General features: G+C 38.1%; 1 protein-coding gene across 1 annotated transcript in view; it reads right to left on the bottom strand.

The window, feature by feature from the left end:
* Positions 1-345: 345 nt before the first annotated feature.
* The window catches only part of lims1 (LIM and senescent cell antigen-like domains 1), a 64,312-nt gene continuing 47,875 nt past the window's right edge, over positions 346-16,782 (bottom strand). Inside the window, exon 11 of the mRNA XM_088295981.1 lies at positions 346-411. Within this exon, the coding sequence (XP_088152107.1) occupies positions 348-411 (64 nt within the window). The 3' untranslated portion in view covers positions 346-347. The remainder of the gene's footprint in view (positions 412-16,782) is intronic.

The raw sequence follows: 16,782 nt of genomic DNA, 5'->3' as shown, positions 1-16,782 counted from the left end.
TGGTAAGGATGCAAAAGAACGGGTATGTTTGGCTGCAAATACTAGAGAGACAGTAAAGCTATTACTGGAGCGGCTGGGAAAAAAAACAAAAAAACAAAACACTTAAGCAACATTGAGGTCAAAACCATACCTCTTGCCTGCCTTGACTAATTTCACAGAAGCAAAAAAATAAATAAAATAAATTACAAAATTATCCCTCCATCCCTTTTCTGCTCACTTTTCCTCATTGGCGTCCCAAATGAGCTGGAGCCTACGCCCACTGACTTTGGGAAATAGGGAAGGTCCACCTTGCACTACTCACCAGCCAATAGCAAGGCATGAAAAAACAAAAGCATTCACACTTACATTTACGTCGATGGACGATTTGGAGATGGTGTGATAGCGCTCATGGCATGGCTAACTTCAGAATATCTGTGAAGGCGAAATAAAAAAAATGTCTTTCAGTTAAATTAAACATCTTGTTTTGTAATTTACTCAGTTCATATAACAATACTCTGAATAAGGAGACTGTATAGTTCAGGAGGTATTGTTTATTTCCCATGTAAAGTCGCTAAACCATGAATGGATGCCTTTACGTAACTAAGCTTTTTCTGACGATGCCGTTGTGATGTATAATTCATCTGGAAAGATGTTCAGAGGACACAACTCTTCTAATTAGTTTGTGTAAATGACAAGGTCATTAACTGTGTTCTTATGGTAATGCTGTGCCCCAAAAGGGGACAGGCTGTAAGATGAGCTGACCGCAGCAGTCTGCACGGCGAGGGCTGACGGGACTCTGAGTGTGTGTGCGTTAGTCAAGGAAATGTTAAACGGTAGTACAGACAATGTTAGCACATGCAAAAATTGGAAGGAAATAGTTGTACACTTTTAATGGTGGCTCGCAAAGTATTGTTTTACATATTGATAAAATATTTTTCTTTTATAAATGAAATGTATGTCAGGATATTGGAAACATTTTCAATTCAAACCCACAACCTCAGAACTGTGATGCGGATGTGCTAACCACTCCATATTGTACATTTTAAAAGACAAAAAAGAAAAGAGAAGTACATTTCAAGTAGGGGTGTGACCCTGTTCAGTGTTTGTTCTTCAAAATTGATTTCCATCCTGAATGGATGGTTAACTCTGTATCCACCTGCAGCTGTTCGGTGCGTATAACTAATGCAATAGCTAGTAAAACCGGCAGACATCAGTGTGTTTCATAAGCCTGGGGCTCTGTACTAAGTGAAGTGCATCTACATTGTCTATTTATCTTTATTCTTGCCTTTTGTTAGAATAATGCATCTTCTTGCATGACACAAATACACCAAACAACTCAAAAGAATTATCAATCTGAGAACTCTCAGAGAACTCAGTGTATGTAGGTCAGATCAGCTACAATCACTCCAATTACCACTTTTTAATAATAGTAATAATGAATTAATAAATTAATAAATAATTTCAGCTGCTAGCTTTAAGGTTCATGGGATTTGTGCCTTGGTTTGGACCCTCAAAAACATTTTTTGTTTTCAAAAAGTGCATTGCTACGGCAACAGCATGCGACGAAATAACACGCTTTCACTTTCTTTTCATCTTAACTTGAGATGAAACGACCCAAGTTTGATGATGATTGGATGTATTTTCTATGAGGAGTTTGTTGAAATACAACCTTTTTAAGGGCTAAAAATGGCACTAAATTCACAAATTAAATCAAAATGGTGACATCAGGTTTAATGTATGACTCTAAAACAATGGTTCACAACCGCGTCATTCAAGTCCATAACTTTTTTGAACCAGCAACCGGGGGGATGTCGTACGACGTACGACGGGGTGGCCATGCTCGCCGCATATTGTGCAGAGTGGTCTTCGTACGACGTACTCATTTTGCTATCATATGGGTTTAATATTAGCGTAATGCAACCGGGACAATAAGCAGTTTGACAAGCATCAAGAGTCCGATGGAAAGGAGAGAATCTGGTAACCCTTCAAAATTCAGTAACGAAGAATAACTGCACAATAACCCTCTAAAATATAAATGATGTTGCTGCTACAGTATCACAAAATATTTGGAACGGCACATTGTCACAAATACAGAACAAATTATTTGTTCCACAACTGATTCGGCATATGAGAACGTTTATTTAAAAAAAAAGACCATGTAAAGTACTACATATAATTTTGCAAAATCATTAGCACTTGAGAGCAATATTACACTTTAATTTATTTATAAAGAACTTTAAAAACAACCATGGCTGCATACAAAGAGTTGTACAGATGCATAACATTTGTAAAAGGTTATATAAAACAAATAATGCTTCACATAAAATCTGTAGCTCTCAATGTCACAAGGGTGACCACATGATTTCTCATCAACAAGTAAATTCCCTGGTGACAGAAGCCCAGGCTGAGGCGGCCCTTGCAATTATTGATGATTACATTCTTATTCACAAGTTCACTCATTATAGCACCTCTTTCTGGCACTGACCGCCTTGCGTTGAAAAATCTCAAGCAATGGGATAATAGAAGAACAGATACAGTAGTTAAGTGGATGTAAGTCAACCTGCCAATGAATGCGTCACATAATTGCAGTACTTGTACAACAAATCAACTTGAAATGCCTTGGAAAGGTGGTCTGGAAAATCAAAGTAGCATCGTTGAGTCACATTGCTAAACACAAGGATTAAGAAATGAGAGCTGCTGCTGCGGATAATTTATCTACTCAGGCATTGAGAAACAGTTCATATCTCAATTGGAGTGAAGCCCACTCTAGTTGCCTTTTTTAGTATTTTTCGGGCAATTTTCCATGACTAAATGTTTCAAACAAAGCTCCATTTTGTTCTCTGTATATCGGGACTGTTTTCATTCTGATGTGACTTAGTTATGCAAGTACGCATGTGTGTCGATGGTGTGGCAGAGACCGCCTATGCCCAAATTTTCATTCATATTTTTCCATAAATGATATCCCACAAATTATTGACCAATTTAAAATGTTGAAAAATGCTTACTCTCTTTGATTATGCAATTCTAATGACTTGGCAAACATGCCGTTTTTTGGGGTTTCCTGTAAAATGATGTTTTTGAAGATGCAAGTATTGCCCCCGACGGCCGGGATTTATGTAACCGTCTTTTTGATAACTGCACGCTCATATTTTTACCTCAACGCTGCAAATTATGAGACACCTAACTCATTTTCATTGTCCCTGTAACAGTGACAACAATTATCTATTCCATTCCATTCTATTGGATTTTTTTTGCAATTCGCAGTCGCCATTAAATACAAATGAAGATTAATTTTATTATGGAAAGAGAGTAAAATTTCATATTTGCCACAATAGAACCTTTTTCACATCAACGCTAATTACTATTCCTGTTACTGTTAATCACTTCCAAGTGCTGAGAGTCAGCAATCATCTGCAGCAGCTCCAACTAAATCCCTCTTTTATTTTTTGGTTTCTTTCTGCTTTGTTGTATTTTCCTCTAATTTACCTTTTTTGTCCAAAACCTACTGTCAAAATCGACATTTGTGCTTTTTTTTTTTTCCTCCTTCATTTACGATATTTCACCTAACTTTTGGATCTGACATCTGACAGGAGTGCATCCAAGAGGAGGTGTGGAAAAGGGACAAGAGTCGGCCATAAAGTGAAGTAAAGAAGAGTAAAATTAGAAAAAGAGGACTGAATGGAACAAAAGACTGGGAACATTTGGTTAATTGTTCCTTATCAGGTATAAACAACAAATGTTACTCACCAACAAAACAGCAGTTAGAATATTGCACTTGTTTGTTTACATTCAACCGTCAGCAATTAATCCCACCTTCCCTTGTGAGAGTGATATTTATGAGGCACTGCAAAAAGACATGTAAATGAAGGATTAAGAAAGTAAACTACAGATTTCCTTCTTAAAAGTATGTTTTTATCTCAACATAATTCACTTTTAGGATCACCTTCACGTCAGGTTGCAACATCATATTTCAAATATTGTGTCATATCTGAAGTGCAGTTGTCGCCGGATGGCGGTGTGATACTTGATCGTTTTCCTTATCATTGGCGTGCTAAGTCAAGATGAGTGGTATCAGAGGAGAAACAAAGGTGTTGTGTTATTGTCCATCAAGCTTTGGTGCTCCAGCTAACGGCACATGTGGGGTGTAGCCTCTATAAAGTGCCTTTTATAAGTGACAAAGAAACTATTACAGGTTTGGCAACCATGATAAAGATTTTTCAATAAACTGAAACGGGGGCCCTTCCAAATAAAGTTTGGTCGGAATAAGTCTCCCGTAATTTGTTCTTTTTAAACATCGATTTCCATTTAGTTTGGCCTGTTTTCTCTTTTTACCATTTGGTGTAGTTCACCATTTGTAGCGAGCAAACAAGGGAGAAAAAAAACAAGCTGCGCATTTGTTTCATGAGTCAAATAAAATACAAGGATCCACTATTTGGACACTTTATTAGGTACACCTGCCCAATCTAATGAGATTTAAAACAAACTCGAAAGACACACACACATATATATATATATATATATATATATATATATATATATATAGAGAGAGAGAGAGAGAGAGAGAGAGAGAGAGAGAGAGAAAGAAATTTTTACCTCATTTATGAGTGTCAGAGCCTACCTCGCGTTTTGAAAACCAAATGTGGCCCTTGCGCACAAAGGTTTGCACACCCCTGCTTTAGATGCTGACTGGCATCATGCATATTTAATGGATCTTCAACCTTCAAGTTTGGCTTGACTGCAGAGGCACATTTTGTCCATCATTACTTGGTAAATGGTCTTTCACTTGAATAGTGTTTTTCCACCTATAAAGCGTTTGACAATGATGTCACGTCTACCTACTGATCACACACCATCAGCAGCAACTGGGGAATTCCGTATCTTCCTCAAGGATATTTTGACATGGTCACATTGGCTAGGGATTGAACCCAAAAGCACTAGGATGGGGAAAAAAACACCACCACTGAGCCACGCCAACTCGAACTTAAAACTCATAATGTGGTTAAAATTAGCAAGTCAACTTGCTGCAAATGTAACACTTCGAGAGTGATTACAGTTAACTACAATATAGACCAGTACTAAGTTCGACTATTAAAATAGTGGTAATATTATCAACCAAATAAATGACCACAGACAAAATAAGTTTGAACTGCCAGCTTAATTAGGGTGAATAACAAAGGTTCAGAAAACAAATTACATACAATTTACAAACAATTGACATACAATTTACACAAAATATACTTTAAGGAAGATGTTTCCCCTCTTCTGTCAAGTGAATTTTTCGTTATCGATCTCCTTTTCTTTTTAACTATTATTTAGTTTAGAAAATATAATTCTCAACCCGGGTTGTTGCTTTATTACATTCTAATGTTATGTTCAAATCTTACCCAATCTATAACATATTACATTACCTCACTTTTGTTTAGAATAAATCTCAGTAAAAGGTTCATGGGTGTTAGAATAATATTTAGAGGTTATTATATTTCCCTTATTTAATTCAGAGGTATCTGAACCAAACTTTAATGGCCTATCATAACAACAAAATAATACGTATAAATAACCTAAATAATACATCAAATGCTAATTAAAGTCGTTTTTTCGTCGAATGAAATCGATGCTAACATAATGACGTAGTTTCAATAATGGAGGTGGCCGGTGAAGAGAAAAACATCGCAGGGACCCTACCACCAGCTTTCAATTAAGCATCAATTCACCTTTTAACAGCCATCACTTAAAATAAAACAATATACATTCGACACTTTAGCTTTCTTTTTCCAACATTTGTCCAATGCAATACTACAAAATGTTCATTGCATAAAGTAAAATATAAGTCTGAAACTCACCAAGACCCGCTCAGTAATTAGTACTATTGAAGGACAGGATGGAAAAACTAAAAAATGACTCCTTCAAAGTACACAAATAACATTAATTAGCTCGGTTTCTCCTTTGTTTCATTAGCTTCATTAGCATGAATGAGAAGAATAAAAAATAAAGTGCGCATTTCTAATCACGTGAATAACGGCATTACGTCGCTACGTGCCCTTCAAAATAAAAGCGTTGACGTAGCGCTAAATAATTTGAAGAATTACAAAAACATTAACAAAATAATGAATTTACCAGTTTTTAAGCTTTTTACAAATTATTAAGTCATGTTGATCCTTTTAGCATCTACAATGAATATTTTCTTAATGACAGTGATGATGATGTAAATCTGGGTTACACAAAGATGACAGCGTGCAACAAACAATTCAGACATAGGAACTCCTACTTTCTTATATGTGAAGTGAGAAAGAGAGTCAGAAAGAAAGCAAATGTATTTCTAAATCAAAGCATTAATAAACTGCGGCTTGCCACCCTAAATCCTTAACTAAAATGAGAAGCACTGTGGAAGAAGAAAAATCACCCCAAAGTTTTTAATTGGGTTAAGAAATGTGAAATAGATTAGGAATGTTGCACATGACAGAAAATTATAGGACTACAAGTATAATGTAGAGAAGCACAATTAAAGTGAGAGAAGTGCACAACCATGAAGCATACTTCACATTTTGCTTCATATTTCCCTGATCTTATAATCACAATTACTTGTTTTTTTTATGTGTTTTTACTTGTGCATTTAGTAAGTCTTGAATTCATTATAAAGTACATGATTGTCACTGCATTACCTCAGTTTTCTTTGCCAAATTCCAAACAAAAAAATGTCATGTATACTTGCGGGTTTAAATTGTTTTTTTCTCTCTTCTTCACATTAGCAAGCAAAGAATTGTTTGCTGACCATGATTAATTTAGAATACACACACTGTTCATCATCCCCCTTCTTAGAGCATGCATTCCTTTCTGTATCGACAGTGTATCTATTCACTCGATACAAGCAGCACATAACCGGCTTCAACATGATGAGCAGTCTCAAACAGCTCCTGGTTGTGCTAATTCATCTTTATTAATTTGGACAACAAAATCAGTCATCGGATTACTGACGCAAGATTTTATTTGTTTTTGGTGGTACCTGCTTGTGTGACAAGCAGGCAATGTTGCTAATCTATCATTTAGAAAGCTTTCTACGAAGCAACACTCGTAAGATTGTAAGACATGCAGAATGTGGCTTGGCATTGTCATACCGAAATAAGCAGTGTCTAAAAAAAAAAGGTTGCTTGGATGGCAGCATATGTTGCTCCAAATCCTGTACGTACCTTTCAGCAATAATGGTGCCTTCACAGATGTGCAAGTTACCCATGCCATGGGCACTGACACACCCCCATGCGATAACAGATGCTGGATTTTGGACTAAAAGCAATCCGGATGGTCTTTTCCACTCTGGCCCAAAGGACACGTCGTCCGTGATTTTCAAAAACTATTTGAAATGTGCGCTCGTCAGACCACAGCGCACTTGTCCACTTTGTGTCAGTTCATCTCAGATGAGGTCGTGCCCTTTTTTAGATGCATTTGTTGATGTGGAAACGAACTTTGTAAACTGACAATGGTTTTCTCAAATGTTCCACGTGGCAATATCATTGACGGAATGATTGAAGTTTCAGAGCAGTGCCGCCTGAGGGATAGAAGGATCCAGCCACTCTACGTCGGCTCTCAGCCTTGCCAGTTACGTGCAGAGATTTATGCATTTTATCCCTTGCATTTGTACGCTGAGAAACGTTGTTCTGAAACAGTTGGACTATTTGCTCACGCACTTTTTCCCAAAGCCGTTAACCTCACCCACCCTTGTTTGCAAACAGCTGCGCCTTTCGGGGATGTGCCATTTATTCCCACTCATGACACTCAACTGTTTCCAATTAAGCAGTTCACATTTGAAATGTTCATGAGGTGTCTTGGTGCCTTTATTTTTATTTTTTTTGCATTTCTCATTTTTTTCAGGCCTTTGTCGCCCCCTGTTCCTGCATTTTTTTTTAAATGTTTTGCTGAAATCAAATTCAAAGTGAGTGATTATTTAGGAAAAAAACAGAACATTCATCAGTTTGACTACCAAATGTGTAGTTTTTGTGGTGTGGTTGAAATGATTTGTATGTTTTTTACATAACATCCCAACTTCATTGGAAATGTTTTTGGTGTTTTTTTACCGTACATTCAGCTGATATATTTTAAGGTCTTACACTTAATTTGGATTTCTTGTAGCGGCTATTCATAGTTGAATATAGTCTAATCAGAAAACACCATGACACAATCATAACCACATCCATGTCAAATACATAACAGACATTAGAATGTGCTTTTCTTTAATCAGAGTAATAACCGCAGCAGCAAACACTTGCTGCACAATTTCCTCTCGCAGTGGTTTAATACATCACATTCCTTTCCGTGTTTGAGTCATTGCTCCAACACGGTACAGGATAGCAACAAGCACGTCTCATTCTCATTTAAATGTGACAGATGAAAATATAGTCGCGACAACAAGCCTTGGAGGAAGCTGCCGTACTGCCTTCATCCAAGAGGCTCTGCAATCTCTTCACAATTTCCCTCCAATGTAGATCGCCTACAACCCTATCAAACAATATAAATAATATACGAGAAGTAAACTCGCTTTGTTACTGTCATGGATATCTAGAGAGCAGAGCATTTTGTCTCTGTTTTCTCTTTTTCCTCAGGCTATAACAACAACTCTTGTCACTTTTCCTTGGGGATTTTCTTTAGTCGTGCATGCGTAGTGTTTCATTTTTTTTTTTCCTTTGGACTACAGATGTATAGGTGGAAGAGCATTATGTGATGTATGCTACATAATGTATACATCTTGATATCTTATGAATGATATGAAAATTGAAAGAAAATTCAGGACTCCCACATTTAGAATTTAATGCAAGCAAAGTGTAGTCGAGTTTTGTCGAATGTGGGATTACTGTTGAATAAGTGGCGGATCTTGGCAGGTAAAACTGCAAGATGCTGTCACTTCCACTACATCCTTTGATTCACACTGCTGCTCAGAATCAGTAAATCTGGAAAGTACTAAAACAGAATATACAGTCGAGTATTTTATTTCCGACCTGTTTCACTTCCTCGTACATCCTAAAATTTGCATGATAGGTTAATTGAAGAGTGATAGTGGCTGAGTCCGATTTAACAGCCTGCGTCCTCTGAAGGTCGCATTTTTTTTCAGCCCCATGACGTCACTTCCGGCGTAACGCGACCGTAAATGGTTTACAAATTCTAGTTGGGTCCTTCAACGCCTTCAAAGGCTCCTCCTCATGTAGCCTCCGTGGACCGCATAAACCGTGTCAAATTTCGTGAATTTGGATACCACGTGCGGTTGAGTCGCGCCGGAAAAGACGTCATGTGGCCTTCGGAGGAAACCACCTGAGAATTTGGACGTAGTGTAGCTGGGATATGCTCCAGCTTACCCAGAGTCACGAGTGAGGTCATGAGTGTTAACGAAAATGGATCCACTGGTTTGCCAAATTGAAACAAAACAGTGTTTCACTGAGTGTTACTGTGTTGCATATCAAGCAATTACCCTGATCTGCTGGCCTATAAGATTGGAAAAGCTATCAAACCGCTCACGTCATGCTTTTATTACAGTTAATACAAAAATTATTTCGTTCAAGACTTGATGTTATATCAAAAGATCGTTAGTTTAGTTTGAAGCATGTGATGAAGAATAAAAAAATCAAGTCACCATTTGGGGGGTAAAATTCCAATCCAACTTCTTTGACCTCAATGAGCTAGTCTGCAATTGCCATGGCAACTCTCTGCGTCATTTGCACAGCTGTCATTGTTTGGTACGTTAGTAACATTTTTATTTCCTGCGCAGTGGCGGGTGGAGAGGAATTTTCCCTGGTAATCATTTAGGAGTCCGGAGAATGGCTGATAGTGGCATGTGCTTGTAATGTTAGCACACTTTCAAAATGAACCGTTAATAAATGTTTTTCATATGTGTGGTTTAAACAGTGATGTAACATTATTGTGTTGCAATCTGATTCATAATTTAGATGAATTATAATTGTTTATTTTTTTGCTAATTGTTAACCCATCAATGGCGTTTTCTATTAGCATGAAGCAAGCAGGAGCATTTCACCGGCAAAGTTTTGTTTTAAATTTTTTAAAAGTTTTTTTAAGTTTGGTTCAATTTGACTATTAATGTCATCAAGTACTATCAATAAACAAAGTGAACCTCTTTTTTGTATAAGAATTGTCCTGCTAAACTGATGCACATAATGAAGTGAGGTGAGTAAGTTCACTGCCACCACGCGGCGCTCATATCTGAAGATTACACTCGAAAGGCACCGTTGCACACGGTATGGAAAATGATGCAAAATGAAAGTCGTTTTATTGTAAGTGTTCATCTTCTCAATAGACATGAAGATTGGGGCGTATGCAGTAGAATCCTTTTCTCTGCATGGAGAGAAAATGTGAAAATAACTTCTGTCTTCTCAATGAGTATTCCACTCACAGCTCACTGACCTTGAGGTGAGCTTATTCCTGACCAGTGTGCCAAGCTGAATGAATTACAATATCCACCTATAGGCCCAGTCCTAGCTTGTGTCCTGACCAAACAACAGCAGGCCTCACACAGCATCTCCTGAGACCACAGGCAGGGGCTTTTCACCACATTATCATCTGCCCACTCAAGTATGAATTCCCAGCCAGGCAAGAATAGTTGGATCCGGAATACAAAGCACAGATCATAGAGCAAGATGGTGGCAACGATACTGGAAAATATACTTCTTGAGTCGGTCTTCTGTTAAGATGATTTAAAAATGCACTCACCTCTAAAAGAATTGGAATCGGTCAAGCAATTTCTTTATTTTTTACGTCGAAATCAAGGGGATGTGAGGGAAAAAAAGAGAGCAACGTTTCAGTTCTTATTTCCAGGAATTGTATTCACATCTGGACCAAATCAGCTTTTGTTTTAATCAATGATTTTTTTTTCCCATGTAAGTCAAAGTACTGTAACATGACTGACAGGTATATGTTATTGTTGTTTATGTTTAGTTTTTTTTTTGCCCAGGTTTATCCTATTAGATTGTTTATTCAAACAGTAAACCACGTTGAATGACTACACAGTTTCAGATTTCGGTTTTACCTGTGAACACTTTGTATCTGCACATTTAATAATTGTATTTGTTCAAGACATAAGCAACACAAAAACAAGAAAGCCTTCTATGGGTAGAAAAAGAAGTCATTTTCAAAATGAGAAAAAGGAATAATGGAAATCAATCAGCCATTGCGTAAATATCGGACATAGCCATTTGAATTCATACCCCGAAGAAGAAAGAAACAACTGGTATACGAAGTAACAGATGTGAAAAGGGTAGATCAAGGAAACAAGCAGCAGTTGTCTTTAAAGAAGGATGAAAAACAAGTATTTGTGACATCAGCAACAACCTCCAGAGGGCCGAAGTGAAGGTATCACAATCTGTTTAAGCTTCTTTGGATAAGACCAAAAAGAAAGGTTTTATTTACCTCTTTCTGCAATTTACTGTTGTCGTCATCAGTGGCTCACATTAGGTTAATTGGAGCCCCAAAGATCATCACAATTTATTGTTAATAGAGGAACAAAAGTACAGAAGATTCACCGGGAGATTCAAACCACTCATTAGCCAGGAGAATGCTAGGCGGTACTTTACAGAAAAGTACACAAATAAGTTTTAAAAATTACTTAAAAAATTGTGTGGATTAGAATTAACCGTTTCCAAAGTAACAAAAAGAAAGAAATGATATGCTAATGATAGCAAATTTATAAACTGACCTGTGAAACACCATGGATATATTCCCATGGTTTAAAGGAGAATATTTACATTTACTTACTTAATTTCTCCACTTTATTGATGTTTTTTTTTTAAGCAGCAAAATCCACCCATTTTTAGCCACTTTAGGAGGCGGCCATTTTGTCACTTCTGTCAAATGAAAATGACATCAGCGCTGCTCATGGCTCACTTTCACACTCCAATTAACTGAACATGCATATTTTAGGATGTGGGAGGAAGTGAACCAGGTAGAAAAAAATACTATACTGTATGTATTATTTTAGTACTTCGCAGATTTACTGATTCTGAACAGCAGTGTGGAGGTCAAGTGGAGGTGATAGCATGTTGCTGTTTTACAAGCCAAAATCCACCACTTATTCAACATTGCGAGTTGGAACGTAACCAATCATGGCTCACTTTTCTGAAGCTGACCCATGATTGGTCATTAGCTGAGTCCTGAGCAACTGTGATGTCAATTTCAAATCGAGACAAATGACAAAATGGCCGCCTCCTGAAATGGCTAAAAACGGGTGGATTTTACTGCTTAACTCATATTCCGCAAACACAATAATCAGAGTGCTATGTTTTGAACATATTCTTTTAAATATTGGAGTTTATTTCCCCTTTGAAATTAGTGATTAGCTTGTGATTTCAGGGTAGACTCCATCATTTGCTTAAAGTTTGCTGTGATCGGCTGACAAAAGTGACATCATGACAATTGTCTGCACAAGCAGAATGTATTAAAAGATTGCAAGAATTTTAGGTCGATTTGGGTTTTGCTTTTCAAGAACATTCTGAATAAAACCATGCCACACCAGGAGAAGTAAGAGCTGCCAAAAAAAAAAGAGTTCTGTCATTCAAGGGGTGCGGCACAATACTGAATTATAATGTTCACCATGAAGTAAAGGCAAACGCTAGAAAATCAACCCACCCATGCACTCATGTCCTCTCATAGTCACGCAGGATTGCAGTGCTCCAGGAGGTTCGACCACTTGAATTTGCAATGTGCATAAATTGACTTCCCTATCCTGTCTTCATTGGCCTCTGTGACACATGACATTGGGGCCAATGGAAGTGAGAGTAAAAGCAAATGGGCCTGACACGGAGCAACAGCATCTTGCCTAACTAATTCACATATATAATATATTTTTATGCTTTTTGTTTCCCCCAATTTAATACAGTTTTTCTGAGTCTTCTCGTGCACTACATGTACTATAAATATGAAAAATGTTCAATTTACATCATAACAACGTACATTTATTATGGCTATGACAAATAACAAACACAAAATATTTTTCTTACTTTGGATCTTTATTCGTGGATCTGCCTTTGAAGGCGATCTTCCGAATAATCTATTTTCATGTTACTGTCTGGTAAAAATAGGTACTTTTGCTACTACTTTACAAATTATTCCAAAGCAAGGGTGTCCAACTCCAGTCCTTGATGGCCCGTATCCGACATTGTTTTAGATTTCTCCCTCCTCCAACACACATGATTCAAACGATCAGGATCATTCTCAGGCTTCTCGGATCTTATTGATGAGCTGATCATTTGAATCAGGTGTGTTGCAGGAGGGCGTAATCTAAAACCTGCTTGATAGGGGGCCCTCGAGAACCGTCGTTGGACATCCCCGCTCCAAGGGTAATGTTTTGTTGAGTTGTTTTATAGGTCTTTTTGGGTTTAACAAGAAGGTTGACAAGAATTAAGAAGCATGAATGCATTTGTCATTGTGGTGTATTGTGTCCAATGTGCGTTTGGCCTTGACCGTTGTCTTTAATCTCAGTATGCCCTTCCAGTAAGATAAAATGACTTGAATGTGATTTTAGTTAATGAGGTTAATGGCTCATTTCACAGAACGAGTAAAAACTATCCCAGCTATTATCATTAAAGCTCCAGTTCTCTATCTCTCTAGTCACACACACAGTTAAGTTTAATGCCAAAATGCTCTGTGTGCCATAAGTACAGACAGCAGCACAGTACATAAAGCAGTATGTAATCGATTGTAGAACTTTGTCGGATATTTAAGATAACAGTGTCCTGACTCACGTGTCAAATGCAGATGCAGATTTCGATGGGTTTTTTTGTTTGGTTTTCATTTTTACCCAAAATACCAATATGAGTGTCATTTGTGTTAATGAAGAAATGCAATGAACAAATTGGAGTTCAGTGCTTAAAGGGGGAGTCCACCCGAAAATTTAATTTCCAAGAGTATGTTCTATGTAAGTCAACTCGTCAAAATATAGCATTCGGATGAATATTGTTTATGCTGAATATGAGTGAAGCAGTGAAATCTATTATTTTGTTACTTCTTTAGACTGATAATGGCAATAATGGCTCCTCTTCAGAAAACATTGGTTCTTACTCGAGCCTTGAGCAACTGTGATGTCATTTTCAGTCGGCAGAAATGACAAAATGGCCGCCTCCCATGATAGCTAAAAACAGGTGGATTTTTTTTTTAACTCATATTCCGCAAACGCAATATTAATCAGAATGCAATATTTAGATTAGTGAAGACACATAGAACATTGTATTGCAAAGATTTTTGAGGGGTTGACTTCCCCTTTAAGAGGCAGGAAGTCAAGGGGACAGATTGACAAAAACCATCAGAGTAACGACAAGAAAGCAAGATGAAGAAATTGTGACGGGCACCACGCTTCTTCTGCATGACAATGCAACGCAATCATTGTCGCATCCCTATTATTATGCAATATCACTCTCTCCTCTACTTCCATCTGTCTATCTTCATGCCTTTTCCCCCATAACCCGTCCCTCGTACCTCAGCACACATACTTGCTCTGCCTTATCTTGAGTCCCAGACAAGGCTCCCTGTTTGAGCTGTCATTATAATCACTTTGAATGGCCTCGCTTCATGGCGGACGAGGAGAGACACGCTGTGCCCAATCACACAACACTTTCTCCCTGCCCAATAGATGCATGTCATATTTCATTCCGGCTAAGGTAAAATGTATTGAGGGATTTGAATCCAAAATCCTTGAGCGACTGAACATAGCTGCGGGAGTTTTCCATGAAAAATACTCCGAGACAGGACTGGTTTTAGAATCTGGCTGCCCTGAGCTCGACTGACATTAATGCATTCCTTGGCCCAAAGGCTGCTGTTTGCCTGCTAAGACGTTGATTGAGCTTGTGCATTAAGTGTTCTATTGGTTGGAAGTGAATACTTTACAAGCCCCAAAATAGGCCCAACTAAAGTTTTCAAGTTGCAGATAAGCATTGTATAAAAGCAGAATCTGGGGGAATTGTTCGCATAACCTTTAGTAACCTGTAATTTTGTGAACCACTACTGCGTTATATAATCTAAAGCACTAACTTTTATCACCGTATTTAATGGTGATGCAATTTTTATGTAATCTTGCTCCACGAAGCTGAAAGAGTTTCTCTTGATTTTGGGGTTGAAGGAAAGAATTCTTGATAACGGTCTAAAACCCGATGATAGCACACCTTCAATTTTGAATGCTGCAGTAGATGAAGGAGAATCAGAACAGTACATAAAAATTAAAAAAAATATAAGGGGGAAAGTCAGGTCAGCACTCAGAACACATTTCAAAAACAGTACTTGAAAAACACACCAATATATTGAAGTTCCCATTATAGATTTAAAAGGAAGTAAATCTTGGTAATGAAGCTACAACAGACGTGCATGACGGTTTGCCTGAGTGCACCTTCAGTGTGTTCATCTGTTAGAAGAATCACACCGCTTCCTCCTCCTCCAAACGAGTTGATGGAGAAGAGCTGAATCGATGCCGTCTGAAAGTAAGCTTTTATTATTAAGTCATCAGCAGGCAATAATGGTCGAATATAGCACTAAATGGATGGAGATGTGGCTTAGTGGCTGCGGCCACGAAGGAGATTATGTGTCGGAGTTAGTATCATCGCACTTAATGCCAATTCTAATAAAACTACAAAGGTGACACATTGCACACAGTCTGGTGGATTTAGTGTGGCTTGCCAGCGTGAAGATGAATCCGAGCCTATCTACAGCCCTTTCCTTACGACATACACCAGCATTAGTGAACTTACACTGAACTTTAATTAGCATTAGGTCTACACTCGGGAGCACCACCACCGAGCAGATCAATTCACCGGCAAGTGCACAACAGAGTGAGTGTATGTGCGCATCACACAAGACATTAGATAAACACTGATCACATGCTCAATGGCCTCGCTGACTGCATGGCTGCCTTGTCGCACACACACGAGCACAGTCAGGGAAATATAGCTTTCAGTCTGGAAATTCACCTTTTTGTGTTGATATACTGTTCATATATCTTTCGGCAAGATCATTCAGGCTATTAACTGATACCTTCAGTGAGCGATATGAATAATGGATATATCGATAGATTATGGCCAAAGACAATACATGGGAAGCATGCCCACAAATTTAAAATACAACCTTGCTGTTTGTGTCAAGGTTGAGGAAGGTGAGGACCCAAACGCAGGGAAGCCAGGCAGGGGTAACTTAAAGGGCATTTATTAAACAGAAAACTAAGGCAAACAAGGAACTTGGAAAAACCTAACGACAGGAAACCAACTACAGGGAGAGGCGACAGGAACTGGCAACCGGGACAAGCGACACTTAAAATGACAACGAACCAACAAGAACTGAAAGCAACCAGGGAACTAAATACACACAAATTGACGAGACAACGAGGAGCACCTGGACAAGACATGGAGGGTTGGAAGGACCGGATTGGTTAACACTAGGGCTTGGGTAAACGAGCACAGGTGGACACAATAGACAAGACGAGACAAGACACATGAACAAGGCCAAAACATGAAACCAAATACTAAACCAAAAATAACAAATACAAATCATGACAGTTTGAGCATACTTAAATGGTTTAGGTCCTGAATTTGCGAAAGAAATGCTAAATGAAAAGAAACAGATGGCTCTGAGGTCTGCAGACTCGGGTCCATTAATGGATCCAGAGTTCAAAACAAACATGGTGACGCAGCATTTAGCTGTGATGCTGCACACAAATGCTCCCAGCGCCAATGCGTTTGAATACAAGTTCAAAACTATGCTTGGCCCCGCCTATAACCGATGATTCAGGTTTTTTCAAGCATTTTTAAAATCTATTTATCCAAAATCTTGGTTTTG

This window comes from Idiotropiscis lumnitzeri, chromosome 5 (assembly GCF_059441095.1).
Source record: "Idiotropiscis lumnitzeri isolate Australia: NSW breed Sydney's pygmy pipehorse chromosome 5, RoL_Ilum_1.0, whole genome shotgun sequence".
In the NCBI taxonomy this organism is placed as follows: domain Eukaryota; kingdom Metazoa; phylum Chordata; class Actinopteri; order Syngnathiformes; family Syngnathidae; genus Idiotropiscis; species Idiotropiscis lumnitzeri.
The sequence above is the reverse complement of the archived record's forward strand: the minus strand, read 5'-3'. Positions and strand labels throughout refer to the sequence as shown.